We start from the raw sequence: 16043 nt of genomic DNA, 5'->3' as shown, positions 1-16043 counted from the left end.
TTTCAAAGTAATTATGTATAAAGATAGATCTGGTCCCATAGGTTGAGATTCCAAATGGGAGAAAGGTCAATTTTGATGGTATCAGAAATGATCTGGCAAGTACGGATTGGGATAGGCTGTCTTCTGGAAAAGGTGTACTTCGTGTTTGGGAGGCCTTCAAAAGTGAAATTTTTAGAGTACAAAGCCTGTATATGCCTGTCAGAATAAAAGGTAAAGATAACAAATGTAGGGAACATTGGGTCTCACGAGATATTGAGGCCCTGGTTAAGAGAAAAAAAAGATGCATAGCTGGTATAGGGAGGTGGATACAAATTAGATGCTTCTGGAGAATAAGAAATGCAAGAGAACACAAAGAATTCAGAAGGCCTTAGCAGACAAGTTGAAGGATAATCCCAAACGATTCTACAGATAAGAGCAAAAAGATTGTAAGAAACAAAATTGGTCTTCTGGAAGATCAGAATAGTAATCCATGTGTGGAGTCAAAAAAGATGAGGGAGATCTGAAATTATTTTTTTGTATCTGTATTTACTCAGGAGATGGACGCAGAGTCTATAGAAGTGAGGCAAAGCGGAATCAACTTCATGGACCCTGTACAGGTTACCGAGGAGGAGGTGTTCGCTGCTCTGAGGCAAATCAGGGTGCACAAATCCCAGAGCTTGACAAGGTGTTCCCTTGGACGCTATTGGAGACGTTCAGAAATTGCCGGTGTCTTAGCAATTTAAATTATCGTTAGTGACAGGAAAAGTACCAGAAGACTGGAGGAGAGCCAGTATTGTTCTGCTGTTTAAGACCATAAACAGGGGCAGCACAGTAATATACTTTACAGAACATGCAATCTGGGTTCAATTCCTGTGCTGCCTGCAAAGAGTTTGTATTTTCTCCCCGTAACCGTGTGTTTCCTCCTGTTGCTTCAATTTCCTCCCACGGTCCAAAGATGGACCTACTGGTAGGTTAATTAGTCATTCTAAATTGCCCCATGATTAGAGTAAGATTAAATTGGGGGTTTGCTGGGCGGTGTAGCTCAAAGGGTTGAAAGGGCCTATTCCACATTATATCTCAATAAATAAATAAAAGTTGTCACCTCCTTGAAAAACTCAGATTGGAGCACTGCACAGAGACAACAGGAGGCTTTCCACACAGCTCCAACAAAGCTTTAAAAAACCTAGTCTGTATCACCTAGTGGAGTGGTAACCATGGGAGCAGAGTTGCCTTGAGTCAGAGTAGTAAGGTTTTGGCCCAACAAAGCTAGGTAAGTTCATTCCTTATTTAACTCCAGAGAGAATAAGGGGCATGTCTACAGAACCAATGTTCTGCTCTGGGTGCCAGATGCGAAATTTCCTAGAGACTCCTAGCCCTCTCGATGGCCACATCTCCTCCAGGTGCATCAGGATGCAGCTCCTTTGGGACAGTGTTTGGGAACTGGAGCTGCAGCCTGATGACCTTTGGCTTGTTAGGGAAAGTGAGGAGGTGATAGACTGTAGTTACAGGGAGGTAGTCACTCCAAGGCTACAGGAGACAGATATATGGGTGACTGTCAGGCGACGTCAGATAGTGGAGAGCACCTCTGTGGCCGCGCCCCCCAACAATAAATACTCCATTTTGAGTATTGTTTAGGAGGGGGAGACCTACTGGAAGGGATCTATCTGGGGGAAGCAACAGCAGCCATGCCACTGGCACTTGAGTCTGGTCCTGTGGCTCAGAACTGAGACACTAGCAATGACAGGGTACTCTATTGTCATCAGGTTTGGATATGGCCCAAGTGCAGAGTGAGAGACACTGAAGCAGATCAATATTTCACAGACTTTAATGCGAACAGAGTTAGAGGGAAAAGAACACAACAAACACTAGGCCAAACAGAGCCATTAATTAAATCTCTCAAATGGAAAAATGAAGCCTACACTGCAGCTGAAAGGAATAACTAAATATAAAACAAATAGCGCCAGTTGATTCGACAGTCCAATTTCTCAGGCAAGGCCAAATACAAGCAGGCAGTAAAACATTGCTGCGCTAGGTTCAAGTCTCGACAAGCACTATGACGGAAAGAATAGAGTAAAATACTATCACAATGAAATAATAATTATGATCGCAGTTGCCATATTTGCTGTGCTGCCGAATCCGTGGTTGTGATATCTATAGAGTGGATAGATAAGCGATTCCATGGATGTGAAAAGAAAACACAACTGGTAGCTTGCCTCCCAGTGCCAAGGTCCGAGATGTTTCTGGATGTGTCCACAATATTCTGAAGAGGGTTGGGGTGGAGTAGCCAGAAGTCATAGTACAGATCAATACCAATGGCATAGGAAGAAAAAAGGAGGCCCTGAAAAAGAATACAGGGAATTAGGAAGGAAGCTGAGAAACAGAGCTTAATCTCGGGATTGCTGCCTGTGCCACGCGACCATGAGGATAGAAGTAGAATGAGGTAGCAGATAAACGTGTGGCTGAAGAATCGGAGTGGGGGGGTGCAGGGATTCAGATTTCTGGATAATTGGGATGTCTTCTGGGGCAGGTGGGACCTGTACAAGAGGGATGAGCAGCTCTGAATCTGAGGACAAATATTCTTGCAGGCAAATCTACTAGAGCTGTCAGGAATGGTTTAAGCTAATGTGGCAGGGGGGTTGGAACCAGTATGTTAGAGCTGAGGTTGAGCCAGCAGGTTTACAGGTAGTAGATGACCAGTTGGTGTGCCTCAGGGATCTGTTCTGGAACCCTTACTCTTCATGATTTTTATAAGTGACCTGGATGAGGAATTGGAGGGATGGGTTATTAAGTTTGCTGATGACATAAAGGTTGGAAGTGTTGTGGATAGTGTGGAGGGCTGTCAGAGGTTACAGCAGGACATTGATAGGATGCAAAACTGGGCTGAGAAGTGGCAGATGGAGTTCAACCCAGATAAGTGTGAAGTGGTTCATTATGGTAGGTGAAATATGATGGCAGAATATAGTATTAATGGTAAGACTCTTGGCAGTGTGGAGGATCAGAGGGGTCTTGGGGTCTGAGTCCATAGGACGCTCAAAGCAGCTGCACAGGTTGACTCTGGTTAAGAAGGAATATGCTGTATTGGCCTTCATCAATCATTGAATTCAATTTAGGAGCTGAGAGGTAATGTTGCAGCTATATAGGACCCTGGTCAGATCCCACTTGGAGTACTGTGCTCAGTTTTGGTCGCCTCACTACAGGAAGGATGTGGAAACCATAGAAAGGGTGCAGAGGAGATTTACAAGGATGTTGCCTGGATTGGGGAACATATAACCATATAACAATTACAGCACAGAAACAGGCCATCTCGGCCTTTCTAGTCCGTGCCAAATGCTTACTCTCACCTAGTCCCACTGGCCCGCAATCAGCCCATAACCCTCCATTCCTTTCCTGTCCTTATCCCTGTCCAATTTTACTTTAAATGACAATACCGAACCTTCCTCTACCACTTCTACTGGAAGCTCATTCCACACAGATACCACTCCCTGAGTAAAGAAATTCCTTCTCGTATTACCCTTAAACTTTTGCCTCGTAACTCTCAACTCGTGTCCTCTTGTTTGAATCTCCCCTACTCTCAATGGAAAAAGCTTATCCACGTCAACTCTATCTAACCCCCTTATAATTTTAAATACCTCTATCAAGAACCCCCCCTCCGCATCAGAACCTATGAAAGGACTACATAGCATGAACAAAAAGGAATTACTTTCATAGCTTTATTTATTATCAAGTAATGTATCCATATACAGCTCTGAAATACATCTTCTCCAGATAGCCACTAATCAAAGAAAGAACACGAGAATTGTTCAGAGAGAAACATCAAACCCACACAAGAAAGAATGGCATACCGATCACCAACCCCACACAAAAAACCTAACACTCAAGAACATCAACCCCTGAACAACCCCCCCTCCTACAACAAAATGGAAAAGCAACATGTGATTTAAAAAAAATATATGAAAACCTTAAGTCTGAAAAATTCCACAGTCCAATCCATTAACCATATAACAAATACAGTGTGGAAACAGGCCAACTCAGCCCTTCTAGTTTGTGCTGAACACTTACACTCACCTAGTCCCACCGACCTGAACTCAGCTCATAACCTTCCATTCCTTTCCTGTCCATATAACTATCCAATTAACTATCCAATTTTATGCAGAACCACGATGCCATCCTCCGATATCACCGACATTCACAAAAGTGAGAGACACCACATGAGGCAGAGAGGCCTACCTGCCTTCTCAGCGAGCCACACAGTGATAAGCTGCTCACAGGTTCATTTCCAGCAGCAATCAAAAGGAAGGCAGTTGGTGCTGAACTTTCATTCACTATCACCTTTGACAAGGTTCCTCATGGAAGGTTAGTTAGGAAGGTTCAATCTTTAGGTGTTAATATTGAAGTAATAAAATGGATTCAACAGTGGCTGGATGGGAGATGCCAGAGAGTAGCGGTGGATAACTGTTTGTCAGGTTGGAGGCCGGTGACTAGTGTTGTGCCTCAGGGATCTGAACTGGGTCCAATGTTATTTGTTATATACATTAATGATATGGATGATGGGGTGGTAAATTGGATTAGTAAGTATGCAGATTATACTAAGATAGGTGGCGTTGTGGATAATGAAGTAGATTTTCAAAGCTTGCAGAGAGATTTAGGCCAGTTAGAAGAGTGGGCTGAAAGATGGCAGATGGAGTTTAATGCTGATAAGTGTGAGGTGCTACATTTTGGGAGGAATTATCAAAATAGGACATACATGGTAAATGATAGAGCATTGAAGAATGCAGTAGAACAGAGTGATCTAGGGATAATGGTGCATAGTTCTCTGAAGGTGGAATCTCATGTGGATGGGGTGGTGAAGAAAGCTTTTGATATGCTGGCCTTTATAAATTAGAGCATTGAATATAGGAGTTGGGATGTAATGCTAAAATTGTGCAAGGCATTGGTGAGGTCAAATTTGGAGTATTGTATACAGTTCTGGTCACCAAATAAGAGGAAAGATGTCAACAAAATAGAGAGGGTACAGAGAAGATTTACTAGAATGTTACCTGGGTTTCAGCACATAAGTTACAGAGAAAGGTTGAACAAGTTAGGTCTTTATTCTTTGGAGTGTAGAAGGTTGAGGGGGGACTTGATAGAGGTATTTAAAATTATGAGGGGGATAGATAGAGTTGACGTGGACAGGCTTTTTCCATTGAGAGCAGGGGAGATTCAAACAAGAGGACATGTGTTGAGAGTTAGGGGGCAAAAGTTTAAGGGTAACATGAGGGGGAATTTCTTTACTCAGAGAGTGGTAGCTGTGTGGAATGAGCTTCCAGTAGAAGTGGTAGAGGCAGGTTTGGTATTGTCCCACATCATGAAGACCCTGGAGAGACTTGTTCTAGAGCAGTTCCAGCCTGTGGTTAGGCCACACTTAGACCCCCTCCAGTTTGCCTAACAGCCCCGACTAGGAGTTGAGAATGCCATCGTCTACCTACTGAACTATGTCTACGCCCACCTGGATAAGCTGGCGAGCACTGTGAGGGTCATGTTTTTTGACTTTTCCAGTGCATTCAACACCATCTGCTCTGCTCTGCTGGGTGAGAAGCTGACAGTGATGTAGGTGAATGCTTCCCTGGTGTCATGGATTATTGATTACCTGACTGGCAGACGTGGGCTTGCAACACTGTTTGTTAGACAGAGTGGTCAGCAGCACTGGGGCTCCACAGGGATTGTCCTGTTTTCCTTTCTCTTCACCATCTACACCTCGGACTTCAACTACTGCACAGAGTCTTGCCATCTTCAGAAGTTTTCTGATGACTCTGCCATAGTTGGAAGCATCAGCAAGGGAGATGAGGCTGAGTACAGGGATATGGTGGGAAACTTTGTCACATGGTGCGAGCAGAATTATCTGCTGCTTAATGTGAAAAACATTAAGGTGGTGGACCTGAGGAGGGCTAAGGCACTGTTGACCCCTGTTTCCATCCAAGGGGTCAGTGTGGACATGGTGGAGGATTACAAATACCTGGGGATGCGAATTGACAATAAACTGGACTGGTCAAAGAATACTGAGGCTGTCTACAGGAGGGTCAGTGCCGTCTCTATTTCCTGAGAAGACTGAGGTCCTTTAACATCTGCCGGACGATGCTGAGGATGTTCTACAAGGCTGTGGTGGCCAGTACTATCATGTTTGCTGTTGTGTGCTGGGGCAGCAGGCTGAGGGTAGCAGACACCAACAGAATCAACAAACTCATTCGTAAGGCCAGTGAAGTTGTGGGTGTGGAACTGGACTCTCTGACGGTGGTGTCTGAAAAGAGGATGCTGTCCAGGTTGCATGCCATCTTGGACAATGACTCCCATCCACTCCATAATGTACTGGTTAGGCACAGGAGTACATTCAGCCAGAGACTCATTCCACCAAGATGTAACACTGAGCGTCATAGTAAGTCATTCCTGCCTGTGGCTATCAAACTTTACAACTCCTCCTTCGGAGTGTTTTATGGTTTTATATTGCTATATTTCTACACTATTCTTGGTTGGCACGGCTGTAACGAAACCCAATTTTGCTGGGGATCGATTGTTATGTACCCCTAGGGTTCATATTTTCTGTGGACAACCACTTTAAAATGTCGGGAGAATGAGTCTGACTTTTGGACACTGTGCTGCTAATGAGAGAGAGATGAAGGACAGAGGTAGAGACATCTGCTACAGATAAGAGAGAGGGAGACAGATGATTTATGTATTATGGCTTCTTCACTGATTATTTACCTTTTGCTACAAGGACTCTTCTTTGCTTGTTAATGCATTGCAACTTAAGGCACAGACAGGTATGACGAAGGTGGAACTCCGAATGATAATAGTGGAGCACTATATTTCTACGAAACATTTTAGTGAGAAGGAGGTAGAAATGTTTCATCTAGAGATCCAGTTGCATCTGGAAGAGATGAGGCTAGAGAGAATTAAGCTAGAGGCTGCAGAAAGGAAAAGACAGAGTCGACTCGAGAGGAAGATGTGGCAGTTAGAAGGTCCAGTGTTGGACACTGATGATTTATGTAGCTTGAAGGAGCTGGTTGTTGTTAAGGAATTTGAGAAGTGTGTTCCCGATGATGTGAGGAAAAGGATGCCGCTACCTTGAAGGATTCTGCTGGGTTAGCAGATGAGGTTGTGTTAACCCGCAAGGTTGAGTTTACTCTGGAGGGGAGTTGCCCAGAGAGTACCTGGGAGGATCAGGGGAACTTGGAATTTGAAAGGGGGGACTGGTATTGAAAGCCTAGGAGAGGCAGATGTCCCATTTGCCTGTGTTCAGGTTGTTGAGGTACCTGTGGATTCACAGGGTACTGAACCTAGTGTTGAAGCTCAGGAAAAGTCTGAGGGGTCTGACTTAGTTGAAAAGGAATGCAGTCCTTTTGGGTCAGATGGACTTGGTTCAGTGAATAAAGGGTTAACCCTGGCACTGGTGGAAAGTGAGGATTCTCGGTCACTTGTGTTAGACGGTGTTCTAAAAGTTAGTGATGAGATGAAAGCTGGTGATGTGAATATTATTGAAGATATTGAGAAAAGTATTGTTCCTAGACTTTTGAATAAGGAAAATTTAAAGTCTGGATTGGGTTTAGAAGTAGTAACCATGCTGAAGGGTCAGTGGTCTGTTAACAAGATGCCTGCTAGTCTGTTAGTTTGTTTTGGAATTTGTGGGACTAGGTGAGATTAAGAGTTTGGCATGGACTAGGAGGGCCGAGATGGCCTGTTTCTGTGCTGTGATTGTTATATGGTTATATGGTTAATTTAAAGATAAGCGACGTGGTGATGTTGTTCAAGTATGTGATTTGGAGAGGCAGAACTTGAAGTGTTATTTTGACCAAGAGGGATCACCTGCAGGTGTTAAACTGGAAACTAATAGAATGAAAGATCCTGAAGATAAAATTAATGACCTGCTTAAAATTAATGAGTGGTGTGGAAGTTCAGCAAATGGGCTTAGTCTGGAAAACATTAGTGATAAGCTAGCCCCTGTGCAGGGAGTCTATGAAGGCCTATTCCAAGCTGGTGAGCAAGCTGATCACGTGATGGTTAAGTGTTCTGCGTCGAAGTGGAAAAGAGACAATAGTTGACCAAACACCACTTTGAATAACAGGATCTGGTTTTGCAGGAATTTGACTTTTTTTTGTGTCACATGGTAAATTGACTGAATATTAAATTTCAAAGTGAAATATAGATTAGTATTTGTGTACGCTTCTGTAATGTGCTAAATGGTAAACACATATGTATTGCTTTACTGTAATGTACACTTGTTTAAATTTTCCCTTTGTGAAAATTTCTTAAAAGGGAGGGGGTGTTATGTACCCCTAGGGTTCATATTTTCTGTGGACAACCACTTTAAAATGTCGGGAGAATGAGTCTGACTTTTGGACACTGTTTGTGCTGCTAATGAGAGAGAGATGAAGAACAGAGGTAGAGACATCTGCTACAGATAAGAGAGAGGGAGACGGATGATTTATGTATTATGGCTTCTTCACTTATTATTTACCTTTTGCTACAAGGACTCTTCTTTGCTCGTTAACATTCCTGAGGAGACAGCAGGGAGTGGCCAGATTGATGGACATAGAGTTGATGGATAGCTGATACCCCGTCAGTGGGGATTAAAGACGGGTCTGGGGAGACTCCCTCAGACACACCAGTGGACACTGAAAGAGTGTTGTGCACCCACAGGAAGGTGGGGGCCTGGAGGATCGGTTTAGGAGAATCAGTCTGGAGCACAGCGAATGAAAGCAGACCGGTGGGGACTTGTGTGTGTGTCCGCCCTTGCCTGGGTGACGAGTCCATCACTGAAGAACGGTCTAGCCTGGAACGGAAGGTGATCCCAATGGTACAAAGGAAAAAGACGACGATGGAAGGTTTGCCCGCTGTAGCTGTTCATCTCTTGCTTGCTCTCTCTCTCTCTCCAACATTGCAACACAACAACTACCTCAACACGAACTGAACTTTATACTCTTCTATGACAATACATTTATCCCTAGACTTTGATAGAGCTTGTTTTTTTACTGTTGATTCTTATTCTTACACTTGTTTTTATTATTGCTAACCTGTTTTATATGTATATTTGCATTTTTGATGCTGTATTGCTTAGTTTACTAATAAACACCTTTAGTTACAGTACCACCAGACTCCAACGTATCATTCCATTTCTGCTGGTCTGTTAACCCAGTTACGGGGTACGTAACACAATAAAGTATGTCTGTCTGTCATTTAAAGTAAAATTGAATAGGTATATGGACAGGAAAGGAATGGAGGGTTATGGGCTGAATGCGGGCCAGTGGGACTAGGTGAGTGTAAGCGTTGGCACAGACTAGAAGGGCCGAGATGGCCTGTTTCCATGCTGTAATTGTTATATGGTTATAAAAGTTTAGGGGTAACACGAGGGTGAATCTCTTTACTCAGAGAGTGGTAGCTGTGTGGAACAAGCTTCCAGTAGAAGTGGTAGAGGCAGGTTCGATTTTGTCACTTAAAGTAAAATTGGATAGGTATATGGACAGGAAAGGATTGGAGGGTTATGGGCTGAGTGCAGGTTGGTGGGACTAGGTGACAGTAAGCGTTCAGCATGGACTAGAAGGGCCGAGATGGCCTGTTTCCGTGCTGTAATTGTTATATGCATTAGCTTCGATATCTCATTCTTCCTCGATGCTTGTGATTAATGTATGCTTTAACCAGTGAAATGGAATCAAATACCTGCTTGCGTCTAGTCTCAAAGTTTCTTTGCGTTGCGGCTGTCTGAGTATGTACTCACTTCCCGGAATCTTCTCAGAGTCAGCAAAGCGCTGCATCATTCGATCAATCTCCAAATTGTAAATCACAGGCTCGAACAGTCCCAGAAACACATATATGGTGAAAAATACTTTTCTGTGAACTATCTGGAAGACGTTGTCCAAGGGAGCATTGCATGCTGGCACCATCTTGACCAGAATATTTAGTAGAGAGCTCAATAGCTATAGAGTGGGTCCTGATGAAGAGTCTCATCCTGAATCGTCGACTGTTTACTCTGTTCCATAGATGCTGCCTGGCCTGCTGAGTTCCTCCAGCATTTTGTGTGCACTGTGGAGCGTGGATTGAATGTGTTTGGCTGAAGGATTAGAAAGATGATGCAGGGAGATTTTTTTTCTCTCAAAGAATCATGGAGATTGGGACCTCCTCACCTGAAGGGGTGGGAGGCAGAAACAGTCACCATATTGGAAAAAAAATACCTGGAAAAGTCCTTGATGTGTCACTATCTGCAGGGTTAAGGAGTGAGAGCTGAATAGATTTGTTTGGTCGTATTGTTTAGCGAACTTGGACAAGATGGGCTGAGTCCCTGGTTCCATCCTCTTATCCTTAGCAATTTATATAATGTACTGAAATCTAAAGAAGTGAAATAAAACCTAAACAAAATCTTGGCTTGCTGAAATAAACACACGAGATTCTGCAGATGCTGGAAATCTAGAGCAACACGCACACAAAATGCTGGAGGAACTCAGCAGATCAGGCAGCATCTATAGAAGTGAATAAACAGTTGATGTTTCAGGCCAAGACCCTTTATCAGGACTATTGATATGACTGAGCTCTGTTTTGGGTGGAAATTTACAGAGGCAGAGGAGTGAGGATGGTAAAGATTTTGAGGTGATGCCAGCATTAGAAATTTCACTTTCAGAACTGCAGAGAAATGGGGCCAGTTTCATTTGATAAAGCCAGTATCTCTGATGGATCGCCACAAAATTCTATGCAGCATAGTGCACAGTGATATTAGAGAGGGTCATTTCCTATTTATTCAGTATTTTGTAATTCAAAAGCTAAACCATTTGTGCTAATGAAGTACTGTGCAAAAGACTTAGGTGTATATATAGCTAAGGTGCCTAAGACTTTTGCACAGTACTGTGGTAATTTTATGTATTGCCCTGTCCTGCTGCTGCAAAAAAAACAAATATCATGATGTGTGCAAGTCATAAAAAACCTGATTCTGATATGAGTCTCAATTGTGAACTGAGAGTGGAAAGGGGAACCTTGGTTGGCAAAAGGAAACAGGAGCAGGGAAGGAGTGAGAAGCACCAAAGGGACATTCTGTAATGATCAATAAACCAATTGTTTGGAATCAAATGTCCTTGCCTAGTGTCTTAGGGCTGGGTGTATCTGCATACATGACCCTATCCCCCCCCCCCACCCCAGCACTCCTTCTGTGCCTGCTGTCCCACACCCTTCCCATGGCCATTCCCATCATCCTTTGCTCCTGCCAGACTTACAAACTTGCTCTCCACTCCATGTTAACAAATAAGAGTACTGTGCAAGCACCACTGTATATGTGCGAATTAATCGAACTATTAATTTATATAATTAACAGAAACAGGATATTTATGCAGTAATAATCTGTTCCACTCCAGTTTATTCCTTCAAGCAACCAGCAATTCCATATCTTTAAAAGGTAAACTGTTAAAAAATTGTGGGATGGAGATTAAAAATCTCATGGTGATTGTGCACAAATCATTGAAGGTATGGAGACAAGTTTAAACAGGCATCCTTTGTAAATAAAGACACAGATGTGAAACCAGCTTTACGAAGAAAGTGAAAAGGCTGGGGTTGTTTTCAGAGGTGTTCATGATCACCAGTGTCCTAATAGCGATAAATGGTGCAAAACAGTTTTCACTGGCAGAGGTCCTGATTTAGGATAATCATTAAAAATGGAATTCTAACTGTGTGGGTATCTGGAAGTGCAGAAAGATTAGTGGAAGACAATTCAATAGGAACCAACAGGGCACTGGATAAATATTTGAAATACAAGTATTTGCAATACAACAGGGGCAAAAAAGTAGAGAGCTCAATTTGTCAGCAGATGCAATGAACCAGCTGAGACACTGACAGATGATTGGCCCCTTTCTGTACTGGAAGTTTCAATGTCGATTTGGCTTATGGAAGATTCTGGATCCATCAGGAGAACTTTACAGGCATGACAGGCTGCTTCATCCCGTTCCCCATACTGAGGTACCCAGTAGTAGAACATCTGGAGTCCATGAGACACCTCTGCGAGGTAGACCTGCCCATCAATCCAATATGGACTAACATCTGTTTGCCTTGGCTTCAGACGTCCAACTTTTAAAAGATTTGCAAACTCCTGAAATAATAAATGAGAAGTGTTAAAGGATAGAGGCTGTGAAATCCATTCAGCTTCTGAAGTATTTTTTTCTCAGAATTTCTTGCCCATTTCCTCTCGACTTGTGAAAATTCATTATTTATGAAATCTACTCCCTGCTCGCCTGACAAGCCAATGATTGAGTACAAATGCAGACAGAGCAAAGAGTTAAATTGTACTACAGAGGCAAAATTCAAAGGGGTGAAGAATGCAGATCTGAAGGTGCTGTATTTAAACGTGTGTAACATTTGGAATAAGGTGGACGAACTCGTGGTGCAATTAGATATTGTGGGCATCACTGAGTTGTGGCTGGAAGAAGGCCATATTTCAGAGCTTAATATCAAAGAATATATTTTGTATCGAAAGGACAGGCAGGAAGGTATAGGTTGTGGGGTGCCTCTGTTGGCAAAACGTGGAATTATATCTTGAAAAAGAGGTGACATAGGGTCAGAGAATGTTGTATTTTTGTGGGTGGAGTTAAGTAAACCGCAAGGGTGAAAAAACCATTATGGGAATCATATATAAAGCCTCCAAAGAGTAGCCAAGATGTGGGGTTGAGATTGCAAAGAGAGCTGAAAAAAGGGTAATATCTCAATTGTAATGGGGAATTTCATTATACAAGGGGATTGGAAAAATCAGGTTAGTGTCGAATCGCAAGAGAGGAAAGAATGCCCACAAGATGGATTTTTAGAGCTGCTTGTGCTTGAGCCTACTCGGGGAAAGGCAATCTTAGATTGGGTGTTGGGTTTTAGGAAGCTTATCGTAAAGGGATCCTTAGGAGGCAGTGACCATAATATAATTGAATTCATTCTGCAATTTGAGAGGGAGAAGCACAAGTCACATGCATCAGTATTGTAATGGAATAAAGGGAATTACAGAGGCATGAGAGAAGAGTTTGCCCAGGTAGATTGAAGGAGGATATTGGTGAGGATGACGGCAGAACAGAGATACTGAGGTTTCTGGGAATAGTTCACAAGATGCGGGATAGGTATGTCTCACAGAAGTAGTTGTTCTCAAATGGCATGGCTAAGCAACTGTGGTTGACAAGGGAAATGAAGGACTGCCAAGAAGCCAAGGAAAGGACATATTGGGTAGAAACATTTTGTGGGAAGTTGGATGATTGGGAAGCTTTTAAAATCCTACAAAAGGCAACTAAAAAAGCTTTAAGAATTGAAAAGATTATATATGAGGGCAAACTAGCCAAATAATATAAAGCAGGATACCAAAAGTTTTTCAGTTATTTAAAGAGTAAAGAGGAGGTGAGGGTTGATACTGGATGACTGGAAAATAAGCTGGTGAGGTAGTAATGGAGGACAAAGAAATGGCAGATGAACATATTGGGTACTTTGCATCTGCCTTCACTGTGGAAGACACTAGCACTGTGCCAGAAGTCCGTGAGAGTCAGATAGCAGGAGTTATTACAAAGGGAAAAAGTGCTAAGCAAACGCAAAGGTCTTGAGGTGAATAAGTCACCTGGAGCAGACGGACTAATGCATTGGCTGCATTAAAATCCATTTGCTATTTTTCAGCCCATTTTTCCGGCTAATACAGATCCCTCTGCAAATCATGATAGCTTTCCTTGCTGTTGACGACAACCCCAGTCTTAAGAACATAGAATAGTACAGCACATTACAGGCCCTTCGGCCCACAATGTTGTGCTGACCCTCAAAGCCTGCCTCCCATATAACACCCCACCTTAAATTCCTCCATGTACCTGTCTAGTAGTCTCTTAAACTTCACTATTGTATCTGCCCCCACCACTGACTCAGGCAGTGCATTCCACGGACCAACCACTCTCTGAGTGAAAAACCTTCCTCTAATATCCCCCTTGAACTTCCCTCCCCTTACCTTAAAGCCATGTCCTCTTGTACTGAGCAGTGGTGCCCTGGGAAAGAGGCGCTGGCTGTCCACTCTGTCTATTGCTCTTAATATCTTGTATTCCTCTATCATATCTCCTCTCCTTCTCTCCAAAGAGTAAAGCCCTAGCTCCCTTAATCTCTGATCATAATCCATACTCTCTAAACCAGGCAGCATCCGGGTAAATCTCCTCTGTACCCTTTCCAATGCTTCCACATCCTTCCTATAGTGAGGTAACCAGAACTGGACACAGTACTCCAAGTGTGGCCTAACTAGAGTTTTATAGAGCTGCATCATTACATCGCGACTCTTAAACTCTATCCCTCGACTTATGAAAGCTAACACCCCATAAGCTTTCTTAACTACCCTATCTACCTGTGAGGCAACTTTCAGGGAACTGTGGACATGTACCCCCAGATCCCTCTGCTCCTCCACACTACCAAGTATCCTGCCATTTACTTTGTACTCTGCCTTGGAGTTTGTCCTTCCAAAGTGTACCACCTCATACTTCTCTGGGTTGAACTCCATCTGCCACTTCTCAGCCCACTTCTGCATCCTATCAATGTCTCTCTGCAATCTTCGACAATCCTCTACACTATCTATAACACCACCAACCTTTGTGTCGTCTGCAAATTTGCCAACCCACCCTTCTACCCCCACATCCAAGTCGTTAATAAAAATCACAAAAAGTAGAGGTCCCAGAACTGATCCTTGTGGGACACCACTAGTCACAACCCTCCAATCTGAATGTACTCCCTCCACCACGACCCTCTGCCTTCTGCAGGCAAGCCAATTCTGAATCCACCTGGCCAAACTTCCCTGGATCCCATGCCTTCTGACTTTCTGAATAAGCCTGCCATGTGGAACCTTGTCAAATGCCTTACTAAAATCCATGTAGATCACATCCACTGCACTACCCTCATCTATATGCCTGGTCACCTCCTCAAAGAACTCTATCAGGCTTGTTAGGCACAATCTTCCCTTCACAAAGCCATGCTGACTGTCCCTGATCAGACCATGATTCTCTAAATGCCCATAGATCCTATCTCTAAGAATCTTTTCCAACAGCTTTCCCACCACAGATGTAAGGCTCACTGGTCTATAATTACCTGGACTAACCCTACCACCTTTTTTGAACAAGGGGACAACATTTGCCTCCCTCCAGTCCTCCGGTACCATTCCCGTGGACAACGAGGACATAAAGATCCTAGCCAGAGGTTCAGCAATCTCTTTTCTTCCCTCGTGGAGCAGCCTGGGGAATATTCCATCAGGTCCCGAGGACTTATCTGTCCTAATGTATTTTAACAACTCCAACACCTCCTCTCCCTTAATATTAACATGCTCCCGAACATCAACCTCACTCATATTGTCCTCACCGTCATCAAGTTCCCTCTCAGTGGTGAATACCAGAGCAGTATTCATTGAGGACCTCGCTCACTTCCACAGCCTCCAGGCACATCTTCCCATTTTTATCTCTAATCAGTCCTACCTTCACTCCTGTCATCCTTTTGTTCTTCACATAATTGAAGAATGCCTTGGGGTTTTCCTTTACCCTACTCGCCAAGGCCTTCTCATGCCCCCTTCTCACTCTTCTCAGCCCCTTCTTAAGCTCCTTTCTTGCTACCCTATATTCCTCAATAGACCCATCTGATCCTTGCCTCCTAAACCTCACGTATGCTGCCTTCTTCCACCTGACTAGATTTTCCACTTCACTTGTCACCCATGGTTCCTTCACCCTACCATTCTTTATCTTCCTCACTGGGATAAATTTATCCCTAACATCCTGCAAGATATCCCTAAACATCGACCACATGTCCATAGTACATTTCCCTGCAAAAACATCATCTCAATTCACACCCGCAAGTTCTAGCCTTATAGCCTCATAATTTGCCCTTCCCCAATTAAAAATTTTCCTGTCCTCTCTAATTCTATCCTTTTCCATGATAATGCTAAAGGTCAGGGAGCGGTGATCACTGTCCCCCAGATGCTCACCCACTGACAGATCTGTGACCTGACCCGGGTCGTTACCTAATACTATATCTAGTATGGCATTCCCCCTAGTCGGCCTGTCAACATAATGTGATAGGAATCCATC

The 16043-nt window shown here is 43.4% G+C and overlaps 1 protein-coding gene across 9 annotated transcripts in view; it reads right to left on the bottom strand.

Annotated features, from left to right (window-relative positions):
* Nucleotides 1-11329: 11329 nt before the first annotated feature.
* Nucleotides 11330-16043, bottom strand: part of lrrc34 (leucine rich repeat containing 34) — a 102508-nt gene continuing 97794 nt past the window's right edge. For all 9 annotated transcript variants that reach the window (XM_059991026.1, XM_059991053.1, XM_059991004.1 and 6 more), the window contains one exon: nt 11330-12073. In XM_059991026.1, the coding sequence (XP_059847009.1) occupies nt 11780-12073 (294 nt within the window). In that variant the 3' untranslated portion in view covers nt 11330-11779. The remainder of the gene's footprint in view (nt 12074-16043) is intronic.

Source organism: Hypanus sabinus, chromosome 2, assembly GCF_030144855.1.
Source record: "Hypanus sabinus isolate sHypSab1 chromosome 2, sHypSab1.hap1, whole genome shotgun sequence".
NCBI classification, from domain to species: domain Eukaryota; kingdom Metazoa; phylum Chordata; class Chondrichthyes; order Myliobatiformes; family Dasyatidae; genus Hypanus; species Hypanus sabinus.
Note: the sequence above shows the minus strand (reverse complement) of the source record. Positions and strands in the feature narration are given on the sequence as shown.